The sequence below is a fragment of the Eubalaena glacialis genome, chromosome 1 (assembly GCF_028564815.1).
Source record: "Eubalaena glacialis isolate mEubGla1 chromosome 1, mEubGla1.1.hap2.+ XY, whole genome shotgun sequence".
Taxonomy (NCBI): domain Eukaryota; kingdom Metazoa; phylum Chordata; class Mammalia; order Artiodactyla; family Balaenidae; genus Eubalaena; species Eubalaena glacialis.
Window position 1 is genome coordinate 127611495 of NC_083716.1, and position 22192 is coordinate 127633686.

The window sequence follows — 22192 nt, forward strand, 5'->3', positions numbered from 1 at the left end:
GGTAAGAACTGTTTTCTGAGCTCCCAACCTGACATCTATCTGCCTACTTAACATCTCCTCTTGCTGTCTCTCCAGCACTCCAAACACATGGCTAATAATATTGAACTCACATCTTCATGCCCACGTCCCCACCTGCCTGCTCTTCCTTCAGTGGTCCCCATCACACTACCATCTTCTATACAATTTCTCAAAACAGAAACCCAAGATCTCTTCTTGACTCCTCCTCCCTCAAATTCCATAGCTAATTGATCAACAAAACCTATTGGGTCTGCTTCCAAAATTCTTGAAAGCACCCACTTCTGGGTTCTTAACCAGTCTCTTCACTTTCACCCTTTCCACTTCCGATACAATCCACTAAAACTGCAGCATAGCTGCATATTAAAAACACACATCTTATGTGTAACTCCTCAGTTTAAAATTCTTCAATGGTTTTCTACAATTCTTAGAAAAATGTCTGCAATCCTTAACATGACTTCCGAGGCCCTGGATGAGCTAAGCTTGCTATCTTTCCAGCCTCATTTACACCATACAACTCTTTGAATGTTCTAGTCACACTGGACATTTTTCAGTTCTTCAAGGGTACTATTCTCATTTGCTTCGGAGCCTTCACACTGCTGTTTCCTCTATCTGGAATAGTCTTCTCCTTCACCTAGCTAGATTTCCCCTCACATGCCATCTCCTCAGAAAGGTCTTTTCTAACCCTGCTATCCACGTCGGGTCACATAATCACATTTCTGAAGCACTCAGAATTTCCCCTCTTGTGGCATTCATCATCACTTGTCTTCCTCTTTAGACTGCAGTCACAAAAGCAGGGCCTTTGTCTGACTGCCTCACCTTCTTATCAATGCCAGGTACAATGCCTAGTTCATAGCAGATGAGCAATAAATAGTTGATGAATGAGTGAAAGGCTATGAATGATTCTTCTAATATTAATTCTAACATTAGAAATAAAGACATTGCTCTACCAAAAGGATATATATGTTGATGGAATCACAAGGAATCCATTTAAAGTTGACGTTGAAGATCAACTCTAATTCCTCCTGAGGCATGGTGTCCTATGTAAGCAGCAACTGTCTGTAATCAGCATTATATTTCGGTTTATAATAACACTGTATGAGAGGCCTGGTTGGAAAAATGTAAATAAAAATCAGAAAGAGGGACTTCCCTGGTGGCGCAGCGGTTAAGAATCCGCCTGCCAATGCAGGGAACACGGGTTCGATCCCTGGTCCGGGAAGATCCCACAAGCCGCGGAGCAACTAAGCCCATGCACCACAACTACTGAGCCTGCATGCCGCAACTACTGAAGCCTGCGCACCTAGAGCCTGAGTGCTGCAACTACTGAACCCGTGTGCTGCAACTACTGAAGCCCGGCGCGCCTAGAGCCCGTGCTCCGCAACGAGAGAAACCACTACAGTGAGAAGCCCGTGCAGCGCAACGAAGAGTAGCCCCTGCTCACCGCAACTAGAGAAACCCCGTGCGGAGCAACGAAGACCCAACGCAGCCAAAAAAAAAAAAAAAAAAAAAAAAAAAATCGGAAAGAATGTTAGCTATTTTTAGGTTAAATATTTGTAGGAAAGGTATATTTTCAGATGTAGCTCCTTCTTAATCCTGCAAGGATTGTTAAATGACTGTACTGCTGGAAGAGAAATTTAAATGATGTAGGATGTCTAATATAATAGCGTATGCAACTTTAAATAAACCATACAAGCCTTTAGCCAATAGTTAATAGAGACCATGTAATTTCAAGAAAGTATTAAGTATGAATCAGTTTTCATTTTAATGGCAACCAACTACAAAGTGCCCTATCTTGATCACAGTACTTTGTCATCGTAAACAAAATTATCTATTCTTCTCTTTTGTATTACCTTGAAAAGTTGCTGGAAAATACATCATTATCTATTCTCTGCTTTTGACTTACTTTCGAAAACAGCCGTGGCAACAGCGTAGCTAAGCGTTTTGAGGTTTGGAATGATCTCTAACCAACCACAAGGAAATTACTCAAGGTCTGCGTTCAACCAATACCTCCCCTCAGGTACATGGGCTGTACAGTATTACAGAAGGTGACTGCTGTGGTTCTTTTCTTCAAGGTTGAGCTTATAAATTAAGTCCAATAGAAATCAAAGCCTTGCAGTAAATCCCTACAAAGCCCGTTTAGTTCTATACCGAGAGACATCCACCCTATCGCACAATGGCCACTAATCATAATACACAATTACATGGTCCCACTACGCAGGGTTCCACCCGGGGCGGGGATGATTTCCTCCACATTTAAGGTCTCAGTAATGCCGAGAGTGGCATCTCCCGGTGACTAGCGCCACTTCTCCTCCTCTTTATAGATTGTGAAGTGGTTCTCACTGCTGCCCCCTTAGCCGTGCCCGGGAAACCACAGTGACATTTCCCACATTAAAGGAACCAAGCCTAAGAAGACTACAATTCCCGTCATGCTTCAGGAAGGCGCCGCCGACGCCACTTAGCGATTAGTCATCCTTTCCGCTGCCTCCTTCCACTTCCGGGACTGCAGGGCCTGCGGTCTCGCGGGTGCCTGCACGCACCGACTTGCCAACGAGACAAGGCACGGGAGCGCGGTGCTGACGGCGACGCGTGGCGTCATGTGTCGCGGGGCGCGCCTCGGCCTGCGCGCTTGCGCGCGTCCTGGGGGCCGCTGACAGGCTTGCGCGCCGGTGCGGAGCCGGAGGCGGGCCGCGGGGCCCAACGACGGAGAGGGCGGGGCCAGCTCCGGGACCGAGGCGACAACACACCGAGCGAGCGCCTGTGCCCGAGGGCAGCGATGTTGTGGTTCCAGGGCGCCATTCCAGCCGCCATCGCGTCGGCCAAGAGGAGCGGCGCGGTCTTCGTGGTGTTCGTGGCAGGTGAAGGAGGCGAGGGCCCGAGACGTGGCCGGGGCACCCCCTCCGGCCTACTTCTAACCCCAGGGGCCCCCAGCTTTTCCTCCGGGCGCCAAGAGGCCCGGGCTGCCCGTCTCAGCTCCTCCCCCGTCCGTTTGGAGCGCACCGGGCCTGGCCCCCACCGCCCGCTTCTCCCGGCCCCCGGCGGGAGGCACGGCCCCGGCCTCGCCCCCAAAGCGCGCCGAGCCCCGCGGTCACCTCCCTGCGCGGGGCGAGGGGACGGGTGGAGCAGGCCCTCGCCGCTCAGCCCGCAGCGCCCCGCCGAGCCTGACCCCGCGCGTACACTGACGCCACCGCCGCCTCCCGGGCCCCCCGGGTAGGGCGCTCTGTCCCCGAGGATCCACTTCGGGAGGCTTTAACGCCCGTGTAGTTAGTGTGTAGGTGGGAAGAGAGACGGGCCATTAGGCAGGCAGTTTTACTTGTAATTAGTTGTGGACTGTCAGGAAGAAAGCTGTGTCATCGGTAATCAACAAAGAGAAAGCACCTGATGTTCAGGGTTACTGGCTTTCGTGTGTTCCTGAAACGCAAACTTTTGAGGTCTATATAGGTTTGATTTTTTTTTTTTAATAGTGATATGGGAGTGGTGAATCTAATGTGGAATAATTGCTTTCTTGCAAGTTGATTTTTTTTTTTTTAACCATTTGTTTAGAAGAAGTAGACACACCAGCCTTGGTTCTTTTTGTTGTCTTCCTAGTCTCATAGCTACAGTTTCAGAAGGTGTACTAACTCATTTACGCCGTGTTGCTCTGGGTTATTTTGCTCCGTATTTTATTACTGAAATCTTCTAGATTTACCGTAAGCCTTTGCCTCTGTGAGGTTTTGCTGGTCCTCATTACATGAACCAAATCAGTGTTTGTGACTACCGTTAATTTGAGGTGTATTATTTCAACTATTTGTGTTTAGTAACGGCTTATTCATCATTAACTCATGACTTGGAAGGCTAGGTAGTAGCCCTATAACTTTATGCACTGCGGTGAAGAGCAAGTTGCTGGAATATGAGTTTCATTTAACATTAAATTTGGAATTTTGAATTGTTTTAAATTATGCTAAAATGTTAGCCCAGTGCTGTTAATTAGAAGAGCTGGAGTAGTTTACATTCTCTTACGCTTTTTTAGAGTTACATTTCACATAAATAAATAACTGCGGTAAACCTGTAAGGAAATAAGTGGATTAAAAGGGAAAGGAGGGCTTCCCTGGTGGCGCAGTCGTTAGGAATCTGCCTGCCGGTGCAGGGGACACGGGCTCGATCCCTGGTCTGGGAAGATGTCACATGCCGCGGAGCAGCTAAGTCCGTGTGCCACAACTACTGAGCCTGCGCTGTAGAGCCCGCAAACCACAACTACTGAGCCCATGTGCCACAACTACTGAAGCCCACACGCCTAGAGCCTATGCTCTGCAACAAGAGAAGCCACCGCAATGAGAAGCCCTTGTACCGCAAAGAAGAGTAGTCCCTGCTCGTTATAACTGGAGAAAGCCCGCGCGCAGCAATGAAGATGCAATGCAGCCAAAAATAAATAAATAAAATAAATACACATTTATTTTTAAAAAGTAGTCCTGTTTTATTAAAAAAAAAAAGGGAAAGGAAAATTAATGATACTTAGTATGCTTATTAAGAGTACAGTAATAGTTTTAATGACATTTTAAGTTGTGTTTTTCATATATAATCTCAATTGATCCTGGCAGTTGGTAGAACAGGGCTTATTATGCCCATTTTATAGATGAGGAAACTTACGTCCACAGTGGTTAAATGACATACACCAGTGTCACAAAAAGGATTTATATCTTGTCTTGACAGATTTTTTTTTTTTAGCAGCTTCAAAAAAAAAGAGTGTCTTTTTTGTTTCTCAAAAAAACTGAACAGTTGTAGAATTTAGGTAGTTATTGAAATTGGTGTAGAAATAAGGAAATCTAGGATTATGGTAGTCATATTTTTAAACAGAAAACACATTTCATGGTGTCCAAAGGTTCCTAGAAGGCACTCCTGGGCTAACCAGTTAATTTAGAAGAAATGCTAGATTTAATTAACAAATATTTGGAAACCCATTTGGAAACAGTAGTGCTAATTATTACAATAGAAAAATAAAGTTATAGATCTTTGGGGCTTTGTGTGTATATATAATACATACATTCTTCAATTAACTTTTTACTGATGAGCGTGTATCTTTGCTTTTATTTATTTTTTTCTTTTATACATTTATTTATTTATCTTTGGCTGCGTTGGGTCTTCGTTGCTGTGCGCAGGCTTTCTCTAGTTGTGGTGAGCCGGGGCTACTCTTCGTTGCAGTGCACGGGCTTCTCATTGTGGTGGCTTCTCTTGTTGTGGAGCACGGGCTCTAGGCACAGGAGCTTCAGTAGTTGTGGCACACGGGCTCAGTAGTTGTGGCTCTTGGGCTCTAGAGCGCAGGCTCACTAGTTGTGGCTCTTGGGCTCTAGAGCGCAGGCTTAGTAGTTGTGGCACACAGGCTTAGTTGCTCCGCGGCATGTGGGATCTTCCCCGACCAGGGCTTGAACCCGTGTCCCCTGCATTGGCAGGCGGATTCTTAACCACTGTGCCACCAGGGAAGCCTTGTCGTATGCTTTTAGAATATCAGTGACTGTTGAATGTTTGCAAGAGGACTGTTAGCAATCTGCCAAAGGAGTCAGTCCCTTGACTCATTGAAAATACTGTTGGTTTTTCTAGAGTTTTAGGAAGTTAATCTCCAAGATTAGGTAGGATTAGTGTCACTCCAGGAGTATGTAGACAGTGGAGTCATGAAACTGCAACACTTATAGGTTGCTTAGACCTCTGTTCTTGACTTTGAAGAATACAGCCAGAACTCATGATTTTCTTAGGTCTGAGACCTTGATAGTAATATACCAATTCATTGAAATTTAAAAAGATATAATAGTTGGAAGGAGTCTCTATAGTTGGAAGGAGTGGTCTTAAGGGTAATCGTTGCTTTATATAACCACTCAAGTGGGAAGCATTTTAGGTAGATTGTTTATATTTTACTGAAATTTTCATGGATGAATTAAAGAATATGTAGGATCAATCGCTGAGCCTGCGCGTCTGGAGCCTGTGCTCCACAACAAGAGAGGCCGCGATAGTGAGAGGCCCGCGCATCGCGATGAAGAGTGGCCCCCGCTTGCCACAACTGGAGAAAGCCCTCGCACAGAAACGAGGACCCAACACAGCCATAAATAAATAAATAAATAAATAATTAAAAAAAAAAATATGTAGGATTGATGTTAAGAGACTAGAGAGATTACTACTAGTTAAGTCAACGAGTTAACAAGGATTTTCAAAGTATTATAGCTGTGTAAATTGAAAGATATAAAACTGAAGAAGATTTTGATTCTATTCTTGGGAAGACAGAATAATCTGACAAGGATTCTGAAGTAGAGGTGTGGGTTCACTGACTAGTGTTGCTAGTTGGCTAAAATCTCTGTGACTGACAGACACTATTTCATGCCTCTTTTTTTGGTTAAAATAGACTAAGAAACCCTCTAGGTTTTGACCAGTTGAGTTTTTCTAGGTTGGAGTTACTGATTGTAGCGTCTGCAGCTCTTTGCTTCAGAGTTTGTACTATTCTTTTAAGTGGCTTTACTTTTGGATACTGCTCATACCACCAAGGATGTAATGTTTTCTCCTAAAATCTTTGGCCCACCTAAGTCCACAGCACAGTTCATAATTTGATTAAAAATAAGAAACTAAAGATACTGAAGTTGGCGATTAATAATCCCACCCAGCAGTGTTAAGATAACTCTTGCTGAGTTAATGTAATTCCATTCAGTCTTCCATCTCTGTTGGTCAAGCGGCTGCTGCTGCACTAGCCTGACTCATGGACAGACATTGCTAGTGGGGATGGAACACTTGAGACCCTATCCACGTTGTACAGCATAGGTGAGGGAGTGAAGGACATCGACCTAAGAAGTGGCAGATCCATCCTTCCAGGTACCAACTTGACATCCCCACTTGGATGCCTCACAGGATTCTCAAGCCTAAAAGTATTACTGCTTGAACCTGTTTTTTTTTCCCCCCAGTGTTCTACTTCTAAGTAAATGGCACCACCTTACATCCAGTTGGATAAACCTAAGTGTGGGCGTCATCTCTGGACCCTTAACTCTTCAGTCTCATCTTGTTTCCTGCTCCCTGTTGTTCACAACACTCGTAATCACACAGCCCTTTCCCTACACGGAAATTCCTTCTGTGTAGTGAACTCTTCTGGCTTGTGGCATGGCTCAGCTCTTTCATCCTTTAGGTCTTACCTTAAATATCACCTCAGAGAGGGCTTCCCTGACCAATCTAAAGAGGTCTTTTTTTTTTTCTTCAGCGCGTTAAACACTATAACTACTTAGAGTTACCAAACAAGTACTTTTTTTTGTATCTTTTGATTTTAAGCTCCACTGAGGGCATATAGTATCTCATTTGTTTTATATTTAGTTTGTAGCTCAGTGCCTAGCACAACGTAAATGTGGAATAAAATAGTGAATGTATGAAAGAAAGAATGAATGAAAAAGATCCCTATCACCTCACAGCCTTCTCTAAGTTTAGTAAAAATGTTCCTATATAGCTATTTTCTAGGTTGATAGTCCTGTCATTGACTTGGAATTTTACATCTCTCCTCACCCCATAGTGTCTGAAGATGTGCTCAGAATGATCTCACTGCAGATGATAGTTTTCCCGTTTACTGCTCCAACATCAAGGGCTCTGCTGACGGGCATTCGTTTGGTCTTGGTCTGTGGATGCCCTCTAGTCCCTGTCTACTTGTCCGTGGCCAGATTTCTCGATCCCCTTACTACTGAATATTCCTGGATCTCAGTTCACAAAAAATGTTTCCAACTGTGCAGCATTAGTCAAGTTTTTGTAGGCATGCCAAGATACTGTACCAGAAATTTAGCTATTCATTCCACAATATACTTATTGAGAGCCTGCTATATTCCAGGTATTTTACTGTAGGCCAGGTTCTGTTGTAGGCATTTGAGTTATATCAGTAAATAAAAAGGAAAACAATCCTTGCTCTCATGGAACATGCATTCTAGTGGAGGGAGACAGACAATAAACAGTAAACATAATAAGTAAAATGCATAGTCTATTAGAAAGTGATAAGTATTACAGAAAAAAAAAAAAAGCAGGAAATGAGGGAGCTTTGGGAATATCTGAAGTGTGTAATTTTATTTTACTTTTTTGCCGTGCTGCGCGGCTTGTGGGATCTTAGTTCCCCGACCAGGGATTGAACCTGGGTCCCCTCAGTGAAAGCACCAAGTCCTAACCACTGGACCACCAGGGAACTCCCTGAAGTGTTTAAAGTAGTGATTAGGGAAAGTTTGTATTAAGATAATATTTGAGCAAGGACTTAAGGGAGTTGAGAGTTAACCGTGTAGGTATCTGGGGGAAGAATATTCCAGGCAGAGGAAACAACTAGTACACAGACCTGTAGCAAGAATGTCTTTAATATTTGAGGAATAGAAAGGAAAGGGATAGGAAGGAAAGGGACAGCAAAAAAGTAAAAGGAAATGAGGTCAGAGAGGTAACTGAAGGCCTGAGGTCATTTGTAAGGACTTTTGCTTTTACTCTGAGGGAAATAGGGAGCTATTGTAGAATTTTGGTCAGAGGGTTGATGTAATCTGACTTTTTGTTTTATTTTTATTTTATTTTTGGCTTCGCCGCACAGTTTGTGGGATCTTAGCTCCCCCACCAGGGATTGAAATTGAACCCTGGCCCTCGGCAGTGAGAGTGTGGAGTCCTAACCACTGGACCGCCAGGGAAGTCCCTGATCTGACTTTTTAAAGAAAGGTGCTTTAAAAATATATATATATATAATTATTATTATTATTATTATTTTAATTTTTTGGCCGTGCCACACAGCATGTGGGATATTAGTTCCTCTACCAGGGATCGAACCCACACCCGCTGCAGTGGAAGCGCGGAGTCTTAACCTCTGGACTGCCGGGGAAGTCCCTGGATATATTTTGGAGATAGCGCCAGTTGAAGGCAAGAATAACTAAACTTTTTGGCCTGAGAACTGAAAGGATGGTGTTACCCATTAACAGATAACTGAAATGGGGAAGGCTAAGGGTGGATTAAATTGGGGAAGGCGGGAACACACATGGGAAGAAAGCGGCTTACAAAAGAGTAGGTATAGAAAGATCTCATTTTTGTAAAGCAAAAAATGTGACCTGAAGCCTTTTTAAGCATAAATTGGCAAAGGTTGCTCACCTTTGAAAAAGCACTTAGCTCTGCTAACCTCAGAAATATTTTTCAGTGACTTAACTCAGGTAAGTTTCCCTTTGCCCACCAATAAGTGGTTATGCCAAAATCTAGATATTACAAGTCTAAAATGGAAATAATCTCTTGATAGGTATAACTTTTAAAACATTTTGTCCCTGAGGTATGGCATACAGTATATTAAATATATTCAGTGAACAACTAGATGAATTTTTATAGATGAATACACTTGTGTAACTATCATTCAGATAAGATATAAACATTTCCTATCATATGATATTACTTATATGTGGAATCTGAAAAAAAAATGATGCAAATGAACTTATTTACAAAATAGAAACAGATTCACAGAGAATGAATTCATGGTTACCCGGGGGGAACTGGGGGGTAGGGATAGATTGGGAGTTTGGGATTGACATGTACACACTACTGTATTTAAAATGGATAACCAACAAGGACCTATGGTATAGTGCAGGGAACTCTGCTCAATATCTGTAATAACCTAAATGGGAAAAGAATTTGAAAAAGAATAGATCCATGTATATGTATAAGTGAGTCACTTTGCTGTAGACCTGAAACTAACACAACATTGTTAATCAACTATGCTCTAATATAAAATAAAAATTAAAAAAAAAAAGATACAAACATTTCCAAGACCCCAGAGCCTCCTTCATCCTCCTTCCCAATCAATAGTAGCTCTACCAAAGTAGCCACCGTGCTGAACTCTGTCACCATAGATTAGTTTTGGATCAGTGTAACTTTTATAATTAGTATGCCTATAACAAAAGACAGGTCCAAAACTGCAGACAGGATTGCACCTGCTTCTGTCTACCTTGGAGGAATTCTGGAAAATAAGTGGGGTGTGTGTGGAGGACATTGAACTCAACAGAAAGATGCTGCATAAAGGAAAAGTATTGTACGTTTATTTTATAAAATCATATGTAGAAAAGCCAAAGTAGTCACATTTCTGCCCATGACTTCTAATTATTGTGATAATATTTGCATCATAATTCGGATGTCTTCATTTAGAAAACACTTTGTATAATCTAAATAGCAGTATTTTGTTTTTCATTACTTTTTATTAATGTTAACAATGCATATAACTCACACTTTTCATTTATGGAAAATTCAGTTTTCAAATTTAGTAGAAAATATTATTTGTGAGATTACATTTTATTTGAAGTTCCAGATTTCCAGGGAAAAGAATCAGCAGATACTGGCCTTATGTTTTAAGAATGCTTGAAATGTTTTACAGGTGATGATGAGCAGTCTACACAGATGGCTGCAAGTTGGGAAGATGAGAAAGTGACAGAAGCATCTTCCAACAGTTTTGTTGCTATTAAAATCGATACCAAAAGGTTTGCTTATGTTTTAATCTTGTAATTAAAATTTTTTTTAACCATTGTCTTTGGTTGTGATTTATGGTGATACTCTTAGACTATAAGAATGTTGATTTTTGTCTAAGACATTTTAGGGACTTAAATTCTGATTGCCATTTTTCAAGTTCATCATTATATCATACTGAAAAACTTATGAATTCTTGGTCTGCCAAGCAGCTATGTGACATGCACCAGTAATGCAAAGGAACTGTGATCCTCAGATTCTAAAAACTTGGAAGTGACTGTAAACCATATATTAAATATCTCTGAAAGGTTGACCACTCTTTTGGATCCTATTTTTGAAAATGGAATGATTTTATTCAATAAGAATAAGGACATTTATAGGTCCATCGTAGGACCTGATAACCACAAGTCTGTTTTATTAATACATCCCTCTTCCCCCCGTTAATTTTTTTTTGGGGGGGGGATAGAGAATTTCAGACACACACAAAAGTGCTTGAGTAGTGTAATGAACCCCCTTGTACTGTCAACTACTTTGACAGTTATCAACTCATGGTCAGTCTTGTTCATCTATTCCCTCACCCACTTCAACTCATCCCATATAATTTTGAAATAAATCTCAGTCATCATGTCACTTCATCTATAAATATTTTGGTATGTCTCTGAAAGATAAGGATTCTTAATTTTTTTAACATAACTGTAATACGTCAAAAATGAATCTAATTTCTTAACTTGAAATATCTACTCAGTGTTCAAATTTTCAGTTCTCTTATCAGTCATGGTTTTATTATTAATTTAATTTATTACAGTTTGGTTCAGGATCCATCAAGGTCCACACATTGTGATGCATTGATCTCTCTCAAGTCTCTTTTACTCTGTAGGCTTCGCCTCTATGTCTCTCTCTTTGTCTTTTTCTTTGCAGTTTATTTTTTTGGGAAACCAGGTCATTCGTTATGTAGTTTCCTACAGTACGGGTTTTGTTCATTGCAGCTCTGTTAGTGTCATTTAGTTTATTACTCTGTCCTCTATTTTCTGTAAATTGACAGTTGGATTCAGGTTAGGTTTTTTTCCCCCTTAAGGCTACTTCGTAGATGGTTGTAAGTCTTCCATTCTTCCATTAGAGGGTACATAATGCTCTGTTGTCTCTCTTTATGATGTTAGCAGCAGCCATCAATGATAAATGCCTGGAAACATTAATTCATTAGCAGTTTTAAAGTGGTAGTTCTGTCCTTTTGATATTGGTAATGTCAAAATGAAAATTACTGTCAAGATTAAAATATTCAGAAATTTACCTATAAGTTTGTAAACTTTTTATTTAAAAATTTTCTTTATTAACAAAACATCACAAAGCAAATCATAGTATAGTCTGCCTCACAACAGCAGCAGTTACTGAACTATATATTTATTGAGCTGTAATCGTTTTTTAAAAAGAGTCTGCTGTGTCATTGATATTGTTCATTATCTTCCAGAAGCACCTTTTAGAGTCAGTAATGGCAGGAGGAATGTAGAGGTTTATTGGGAATGTGGAAGAAATGAGAATTTCAGAATTGTTGAGATTTATATACAGACTGATATATCCAGTATTTTTAAAAACAAATTTCTATTAGCAGCTGCAGGGTTACCTGTATATAGTGATGGTTGATGTTTGTTTCATTATGGACAGTCTACTAATAGAATCTAGTGTGTCTTTTAAATTATGAAAAGTAAATTTTATTTATTATATAATAATAACAAAGCTACCTAATGTTCTAGGAACGTGTTAGTTTATGTTATGTCCTGCATTGAAAATAGATTGGTAGGAAATGCATCAAAAGTTTACAGTGGTAATTTCTGAGAAGGTAGGATTCTTGGTAATTTTATTCTTTATACTTTTGTATTTTCAGATGTTTTTATGATAATCATGCCTTATATTCAGAGAAAATGAAGCAGATTTCTGGTTCTTGGAAGCATTAATTTGATTCTTGGAATTACTCATCTACATTGATCAATGTCTTTTATTCATATTATAGTGTAAAGTCTGTCTTCCATCCCTGTCCCTGACCACCCAGTTCTCTTCTCTGGAGGCAACCAAATCAAGAAAATATATTTGTTTTCCTCCCCTTTTTTACAAAAATGGTAGTAGTTTGACATACTTTTTTATACCTTTTTCCTTTTTGTAATTGCATGATTCATCAGTTTTTATTGGTGGATATTTAGGTTGTTTTGAATCCTTTGTTATTATAAAGTATTGTATTATCACTTGCACAAGTAAGTCACAGGTATTAATATCTTCTTATTACAAGTTAAGATACTGTATTCAGAAATACTTGCTGCTGAGGAAGCCACATGGGGCAGATGCTAAGTTGATTTTTAGGTGCCAGATCCAGCCACCAGTTTGTGGGTTGCCATAACAAGTGCTCTTTAATCTGAAAATTATAAAACAAACCAAAAAAGGTCTGTGAGATAAGGATTACGTTTTTCCCCTTTCAGTTGATGGCTATGAAAGGAACTAATAGTTTCAGAAAAATACTTGTAATTGCTACAGTAAATTTTTATAAAAACAACTCAATATTTGGGAAATACTTGTATTCATCTAGTGATTTTCTGTTTGATTTTGTTTTACAGTGAAGCCTGCCTACAATTTTCACAGATCTGTATCCTTTCCATGAAGAATTGGTTTTATATATATTTTGCTTGAGGATTTACCTTTCCTTTGGTTGATTCATGACAATTAGAAATTATTCATTTTTATTTAGGAACTCATGCATTCTTGTTTATGGAAACTTTATATTACTAAGTGTCCTTTGAGACAGTAAGTACCTTGTAGCAAATGGAATCATGGGGAGTTTTTTTTTTTTTTTTTTTTCGCTGTACCGTGCAGCATGCAGGATCTTAGTTCCACGACCAGGGATCGAACCCCTGCTTCCTGCAGTGGGAGTGCAGAGTCTTAACCGGTGGACCGCCAGGGAAGTCCCCTTGGGGAGTTTTTATAAATTGTGAATAGCTGGAAAGCAATATGATGCAGTTTGGTTGGAATGTTAGAAGTAACTAGCAAGAGGTAAGATAGATGTAAAAGTTATGATAGAGGGGAATGTAGTGGATGTTTTCCACATATATGTGATATAGATAAATCATAATTCACATATCACATGCACTACAGGCATAGTGATAGGGTAGTTGAAATTATTTTGTGAACATGTTAGCCGATTGTGAAATTCACAAAGATGATTTCTTTTGCTTTGTTATCAATAGTGTTTCATAAAATTATTCCCTTGTTTCCCACGAATTGTTAGACTTAATTAAACTGTACAGATCCTGTAGTATGTGTTCCATCAAGTTTCTTTATTGGAGACAGTGGAATTCCCTTGGAAGTAATAGCAGGAAGTGTTCCTGCAGATGAACTTGTTACCAGAATCCACAAAGTCCGGCAGGTGAGAAGGAACAGAATTGTTCTTTGTATAAACATGGGAAAATGGTATGTCAGGAACTTGACGTTGGAATATTTTTGGAGCCACTCTGAATATTCAGGAACTAACCATGCTATTAAAAGGTAGTAAATACTGTCTGTCTGGACTGGTTTTGAAAATAACATTATGAAGTTCGAGGTGCCTATACCTAATACATGAGTGACTTCTTATTCTCCCTTCCCTTTTTCTCCCTCAGCCAGCCACATAATGCAGTCACTATTATTTTGTTGCAAAAGGGAGTTGCTGTCACATTAAGGTCCCTAACAGTATATTGCTTGACTTGTTTTAAGGACCTTACTCAATTTCTCACTTGCATCCACTTTGGGCAAATGGCTAATATAGCTTGTAACTTTTTTCCTTGAATTCTAATTGTAAGAAAAATCAACAGTGTGCTTTAAATATCTTTTTATGCTCTTGTCACCTTGCAGTTGAATTCCATAATGTGATTATGTCATATTTAGGATTATACATTTTAGATTGATTTACTTGGAAAGTTTAGTACTTCTCCCTTCTATGGAGTACAAATTGACTTGCTCATATTTTGGTCTCATATACCATGGTAAACTTAGATTCTTATCTGTAATTAAATTACAATGTTTTTTCTCCCTAGATGCACTCGTTAAAAGGTGAAATATCAGTGGCAAATAGTGGCCAGTCAGAAAGTTCAGTCTCTACTCCATCCACCTCATTTGATCATAACAACACTTCTGAAAACTGTCAGTCCAGAAATGTAGAGCTCTGTGAGACACCACCCACTTCTGATACAAAGTCAGATTCTGCAACAGGTAATTTTTAATGTACCCTTTTGGGTACACTAAACACTCCACTATAAAGGCTGTGGATTAATATCCTTAAAAATAAGAATACTGTATTTTCCCCCTTCACGTTCATTTAACTTAAAATTTAATATGTTTGTCATTTAGTGGCAGAGGGGATAAAGTCAGTGACTCTGTCCTTCAAACCCAAATAGGCAACAGTCCAGAACAGCTGATAGTAGTAATTTCTGCTACTGTGCTATGGTTCAGGGACTGTCATTATGATACTCATGAGTTTTGTAAATCTCTTCTCAGCCAGAGGATATCGAAAGGACCAAGTGCACTGATGTGTTTGAAATTGTTTTTATAACATAAAATACTCTACACTTTTAAGAGAATTGTATTTGTACTTTTAAAATTAGAATTAAAAGTTAATTGTAAAATAGAGCTTGTAGCAATAGGAGGTGTTACTGCAGAGGGGTTGATAGAAAAGGTAGAGGAGAAATTTTATACTGTATATTAGGGATCATGCACAGTCAGAATTGTTTTGTGTAATATAGCTTTGTATTAGGCAATGTAGGGTTAGATAAGTTAAGAAGTTAGAATATTAGTATCCTAAAAGGTGATCCTGCTCCAGCATCCTGGATAGATAATCATCAAGCCTCTATTTGAATACATTTAATGACAGGAAGCTCCTTACCTTGCTAGGAAGCCTATTCTATTGTCAAAGCCCTAGTTTTTAGAAAAGTTCTTCCTTATATTGAACTGAAATTTGATGCTCTGTAATTTCCCATTAACTTGAGTGCTTTAGTGCTGCTTACAGAGTTATACATAACACTCTGGATTCTGTTATATTCCCACGAAGAGTGTTTGTTGATGTTTTTGTTTTAGTAGGCAATTAATTTAGTTAGACTCAAACTGTTAGACTCTGTCTTATCTGAGGTGAGTAGCACCTCTAATCTTAGTTCTTTGTAGCTTTTTTTTTTTTAGCTTCATTATGGAAAATTTCAAACATATACAGAAGTAGAGAAAATAGTATAAGAAATCCCATCCCATGAACCCATTGCCTATCTTCCAACTTTTTTTTTTTTTTTGGGCTGCGCCCCGTGCCTTGCGGGATCTTAGTTCCCTGACCAGGGATCAGACCGCGCCCCCTACAGTGGAAGTGCAGAGTCTTAACCACTGGACTGCCAGACAAGTCCCCCAACTATGTTTGATTCATGGCCAATATTGTTTCATCTATGCCCCCTTTCCTCATCTCCTTGCCACTTATTATTTATAACACACTTAGGCATTATATCATTTCATCTTTAAAAATGTTGGTACCAGGAATTTCCTGGTGGTCCAGTGGTTAGGAGTCCACGCTGTCACTGCCTAGGGCCCAGGTTCAGTCCCTGGTCAGGGAACTAAAAATCCTGTAAGCCACACAGCACAGCAAAAACAAAACAAAACAAAAAATGTTGGTATCTAAAAGTTAAGCACTTTAAAAAAATAACCACAATACCATTATCCCTTATGAAACCTAGAAAGTTTAACAGTAATTCCTTTTTATCATTAATTATCTAGGCAATATTTACATTACACTAAGTTTTTCATTTTGTTTGAGTTGGAGTCCAGTATATCATTTTTTTAAAATTAATTTATCTTCTTAATTTTGGCTGTGTTGGATCTTCATTGCTGCGCACGTGCTTTCTCTAGTTGCGGTGAGCGGGGGCTACTCTTCATTGCGGTGCGCGGGCTTCTCATTGCGGTGGCTTCTCTTGTTGCAGAGCACGGGCTCTAGGGCTTCAGTAGTTGTGGTGCGCGGGCTCAGTAGGTGTGGCTCCCAGGTTCTAGAGCGCAGGCTCAGTAGTTGTGTCGCACGGGCTTAGTTGCTCCGCGGCATGTGGGATCTTCCCGGACCAGGGCTTGAATCCGCGTCCCCTGCATTGGCAGGCGGATTCTTAACCACTGAGTCACCAGGGAAGTCCCCAAAATACCATTATTGGTTGATGGTTTTCATAGATTCCCACTGTCACCAGTGTTTTTTTTCTGTAGTTTCCCATAGTTTGGGTTTGGTGCATCCTTATGATAATTTGTAAATATTCCTCTAAATTGGTAGTAAAACTATAGGCTTGTTTTTCTTGTCAGAGTCAGGTTTATTCTTTATTCTTTTCTGGCAAGACTACTTTACAGCTGTTGCTGTGTACTTTTATCAGGAGATATGTTATGCCTGATAATCCAGTTGTCTTTTTTTTTTTTTTTTTTTAATCTATTTATTTATTTATTTTTGGCTGAGTTGGGTCTTCGTTGCTGCGCGCGGGCTTTCTCTAGTTGCGGTGAGCGGGGGCTACTCTTCATTGTGGTGCGCGGGCTTCTCATTGCATTGCGGTGGCCTCTCTTGTTGCAGAGCACAGGCTCTAGGCACGCGGGCTTTCAGTAGTTGTGGCTCGTGGGCTCTAGAGCACAGGCTCAGTAGTTGTGGTGCACGGGCTTAGTTGCTCCGTGGCATGTGGGATCTTCTTGGACCAGGTATCGAACCTGTGTCCCCTGCATTGGCAGGCAGATTCCTAACCACTGTGCCACCAGGGAAGTCCCTGTGTTTGGATTTTTATCAGTTGTTTTAGCTTATTGCCATCCATTTTTCTTTGTTTATGAGTCATAGATCCACCTAAGTTACACACAGCACTTTTTTTCAGCTTGTCCACAAATTATCTTCAGAAGTTTTCTTAAATTTTTTTTCTGATATCAAGATATAAATGTCCTTGGCATTTATTTTATTTACTAAAGAAAAGTGATTAATTTCCTACTGAACACACACTGGCTGCCAGAGGTTACCACTTCTTATCCAAGGGTTTCATTCAGTGGTATGCTGGTAAATATTTAACAAAAGGTTATTTTTTGAGGGGAGAAAAAAAGCCCTTATTTGTAGTGTTTGCTAATTTCCGAAGTGTAAATATTCCTACTATGGCTGATTTCAAGTTACATAGGTGATGCACTGAATGCAGAGGTAAGAAGAGATGTGTACCTTTGGTTCTGCTTAATAATTCTAATATTTCTACTACTGCTGTAATAACTGAAGCACTTACTATGTGCTAGTCCTAGTAAAAGTCTCAGCGTTTTACTTCTATTAACACATACTTCTCATGATATTTCTATGAGGTTACTATCCCCATTTTACGGAAGAGGTACACCGAGAGTAAGTAGCTTACTAAAGTGACAGAACAGGATTCAACCCAGACTCTGTTGCTCCGCAGTCCATGCTCTTCCAAGGCTCTTCTTCATCAAAAATGTAAAGAAGAATTAAGTTGATGGTGAGTGGTAAGGAAGGAAATAGCAGAGGGAGTACCAGACCATAGCTATCCTCTACAGCAGGCCAGGACAAAATTCTGTCCTTCAGGAGATCCTTAAAAGAATACTAGTGTAGATATAAAAAGCTTTTCTAAGGAATCATTGTGGTGTGCAGAAGCAGATCCCTTGGGTCATCATAAGTCTAGAGGGATACCCAGTATCAAACTTGGCCTCTATAATTCCCCCCCGCCGCTTTTTTTTTTTTTTTTTTTTTTTTTTTTTTGACTGTGATGCACAGCATGCGGGATCTTAGTTCGTTGACCAGGTATCAAACCTGTGCCGCCTGCAGTGGAAGTGCAGAGTCCTAACCACTGGACGGCCAGGGAAGTCCCTATAGCTTCACTATTGAATACCATAACCGCAGCCACACGTGGCAATTTTAATTAAAATTAAATACAATTAAAAGTTTAGTCTCTCACCTGCACTGGCCTTATTACCAGTGCTCAGTAGCCACTTGTCCCTGACTAGTGGCTACCCTATGGGATACCAAAAATATTGGACCATGCTTCTTTAGAGTAGAGCCTACCCCTGGCCAGGCATGCTTAGTCTACTTTTGTTATATCTCTCACTGCCAGATTAATATTTCATGTTTTATCTCAGTGGCTTTCAGCTGGGTAGCTGCCTTATTTCCCATTTATATACTTTTGTATCCAGATCCAAACGTAAGAATTATCACTAGTAATAGCTCATTTTTTATCTCCTACTCCATTCTTAGGGAAAAAATGTATTGTTTAAGAAACAAGGTTGTTAACAGACGTTGTAACCAAAAAGATATATACCTTTTTAAAAATTCGCATTGAATGCAATATTCTTCTTATTTCTTTTCTTTCTTTTTTTTTTTTTTTTAATAATTAAGGAGGAGAAATTTCAGGCCAGGCCACTGTGTCTCAAGAGCCTGGTGGATGTTCAAATCAGAGACCTACAGAGGAGCTCACCGTCAGAGTGGAAAGGTTTGGTCTTGTTTTTAGAAATAGTATTTTGTTAGAAAAACAGTGGTTTTCAGTTATTTCATTGATTTGAATAAGAGCTAAAATTACACAAATAAAATTTCAGAATTCTAGGTTGAAATTTTTTATTACCTGACCAACTTATTTGTATCCATAAAAACTACATTCTAGAAGTAAAAACTTCTGTATCTCTGAAGTCATTGGTCAGCTTTAGGTCTGATAATTTTAAGAATCCCTTTTTCACTAGTATTTTGGTATATGTGTTTCCATCTATTACTTCTGCTTTTATCTCTCTGTGTCATAGGATAAGTTCCAGATGGGCAAGAACTTCAGCTAATTTTATGACTATGTACTGAGCCTGGGTTCTGCATAAGTGGGTGTCTATTAAGTGTCATGTGTTATTAGTTGGTCTCATAATCAAATTTCTGACTTCTTGTGGCTTCTAGTTTAGTATTTTTAATGTTGTAGTGATTATCAAATCATAGTCTTATACTATGATTCTTAAAAGATAACTGAGTTAATGGTGAATGGATAAGCAGGAATATTTTAAAATCTTGACTTAAAAATCATTCAGTGTTATATGGAAGTTAAGAAAAATTACTTAGACTTGATATTTTCTTGTTCACATAGATGTCATGGGGAACCAGAGTTCAAAATGATTGCTGACATTGGGTATTTGGGTTAGTTCATGATTCAGTAAAAATGTGCTTCATTTTAGCAAAACCTAGATTCTGATTGTTCTTTATGGGAGTTGGGGCAGGGCCAGAATCTGGAGGTGCAAAGCAGGGTAGATCTCTCACAGCAATGAGAAATGGTGTGTGTCTGGAAGAAGAGCAGCAGGAAACCAGAGTTCCAGGGGCTCATCCTCTTCTGTTTCTTTCTGCTTTGCTAACACCAAGCCCACCACTGTGCACCCTTACTTGCATCACCCTGAGATCCTGGGGTGAAGTGAAAATGAAAAATCAGGAAAAGATTTCGAGACTTGGGGGGAGTGTGAAGAAACATGGCAGGTAGCCCTTTATTGTGGGGTGAGAGCAAGTGCTATTTAATTCCTGTGGGAAAGGGGAGTTTCTGTTATTTCTTAATAGTTTCCATTCTTTTTTTTTTTGGCCACGCCGCATGGCTTGTGGGATCTTAGTTCCCCAACCAGGGATCGAACCCGGGCCCTTGGCAATGAGACCTCAGAGTCCTAACCACTGGACAGCCAGGGAATTCCCCCCAATAGTTTCCATTCTTATGTAAAGGGGTGTCTGCTTGTGTCTGCCTGACGGTTCTGCAAATAGAATATAATATGCCATTTTTAATTAAAAAATAATTATATGTACACATATTGGTGTATATGTGTTATATAGTATAATGAGTCCAAAAAAGATATTTTAAGACATGCACCAAAGTGTTTATACTAGTATCTATGAAATTGGAATTCGAGATTTTTTTCTTTGCTTTGTTCTGGGGTTGCCAAGTTTTCTTCATTGAGCATTATTACTTTTATAGTTAGCCTGTCAGGACAGAATGGGTCTACAGCTGTTTGAGATTTCTTAAATTGAAAAAACTATAAAGCACTCTTAGAAGATATATATATACACAAAATTTGTTAAGCTTTTAAAAAGGGATACTAATGTTGAGATTAGATAAAATGTTGACAAGCTCTTAATAACGAAACAGTTTTCATTGGGAAGTAACTATTAGCTGCTTAGACAGCATTTCAAACATCCGGGTCATATGATCATATAATTAAAATCATGTAAGCACTTCAAATTGTTGCTTGTTACTGTATAGCTATATTGACTGTGTATTGACTATACCACAGTTTATTTATCCATTCTACTATTGATGGATATTTGAATTATTTTCAGTTTGGGTCAGTTAAGAATAGAATTGCTATGAACATTCTTTTATTACATGTCTTGGTGAACATATTTTTTGGGTGTATTTTCAGGAGTCTGAATTTCTGGGTCATAGATACTGGCTGAACAGTTTTCCAGAGTGGTTATACCAATTCATAACTTCCGTCAGCAGTAAGATATTTCATGGGTCCTTTTTTTAACCCTAATGTGTTACAATTAATTTCTCTTACAATTTTTTTTGATGCACAGATTGCTTCAGATTTGGTTAGCGGAACCTCTTCATCCTGGGCCTTATGTCCTTTTGACATCCTTTTTGTGAAAAAGAAATCTGTAGACATTTTGCTAAATTTTTCCTCTGGTGTTGCTGCGTTCTAGTGCATCATTCATTTTTCTCACCGTGTGCACCTGAACTGCATCATCTCTTTCGGGTTCTAAACCATCATTCTTTGAGCGTCCCTTGATTTCTGGCACAAGTTGTTCAACTGAGTTTTAACAAATGCATATACCTGTGTAACCCAAATCCCTCTGAGAGAAAGTGCCATTAGTTTTTAAAAATTGGGATGTAATTCACATACCATAAAATTCAAAGTGTATGCAATTCAGTGGGTTTTTATATATTCACAAGGTTGTGCAACCATTACCACTGTCTGCTTTCAGAATCATTAGTTTTTAATTGCTGAGTTTCTCACAGTTGAGAATCAATTTTGGAATTACTGGTTTTTATAAATGTTAGCCTTCAGCTTTTTGCTTTTATTTTTTAACAGTTTTGTGCCATATTCCTGTTTACGTCTTTGTAAGAAGTAAAGCATTTGTAAGTCATTGATTTATACATATGTATTTGAAGATGCATATTTTCAAATAAATATTCAGGGAATTCCCTGGCAGTCCAGTGGTTGGGACTCCGAGCTCTCACTGCCAAGGCCCCAGGTTCAGTCCCTGGTCGGGGAACTAAGATCCCACAAGCCACATGGCGCAGCCAAAAAATAAAAAAATCAAGATCTGATAAATTGGGAGGAATGGGAACTAATCTTAAGTAGGAGGTAAGGCACTTAGAGCTGGAGTGAGGCTTCTGATGGTCCCACTGACTCCTCATGGATTTCCCTAGGGGCAGGGACCAGGTAGGTAAGTTGTTGCTTTGCCTTCAGGAGCTTTTTTGTCTGTCTCCACATTTCCCCAGTTTTTAGCTAAAGAAATCTTCTAAATGTAATTTATATTAATATGATGTATCTCAGTTAATGTATTTTTTAAACTTTTAAAATACAGACTAACCAAAAAACTTGAAGAAAGGAGAGAAGAGAAAAGGAAAGAGGAAGAACAGGTAAAGTTCATGTGCCTGGCATTGTTTTCCTCTTCCCTTAAGTGAGGGAGCATTTGATTCCCTATTCAGTTTGGCAAACCTGGAAGGGCTTCCTG

General features: G+C 39.4%; 1 protein-coding gene across 2 annotated transcripts in view; it reads left to right on the forward strand.

Moving 5' to 3' along the window:
• Window positions 1–2515: 2515 nt before the first annotated feature.
• The window catches only part of UBXN4 (UBX domain protein 4), a 31775-nt gene continuing 12098 nt past the window's right edge, over window positions 2516–22192 (forward strand). For both annotated transcript variants that reach the window (XM_061183622.1, XM_061183631.1), the window contains exons 1-7: window positions 2516–2870; window positions 10370–10472; window positions 13059–13087; window positions 13746–13864; window positions 14511–14685; window positions 18842–18935; window positions 22043–22097. In XM_061183622.1, coding sequence (XP_061039605.1) covers window positions 2789–2870; window positions 10370–10472; window positions 13059–13087; window positions 13746–13864; window positions 14511–14685; window positions 18842–18935; window positions 22043–22097 — 657 coding nt within the window. In that variant the 5' untranslated portion in view covers window positions 2516–2788. The remainder of the gene's footprint in view (window positions 2871–10369; window positions 10473–13058; window positions 13088–13745; window positions 13865–14510; window positions 14686–18841; window positions 18936–22042; window positions 22098–22192) is intronic.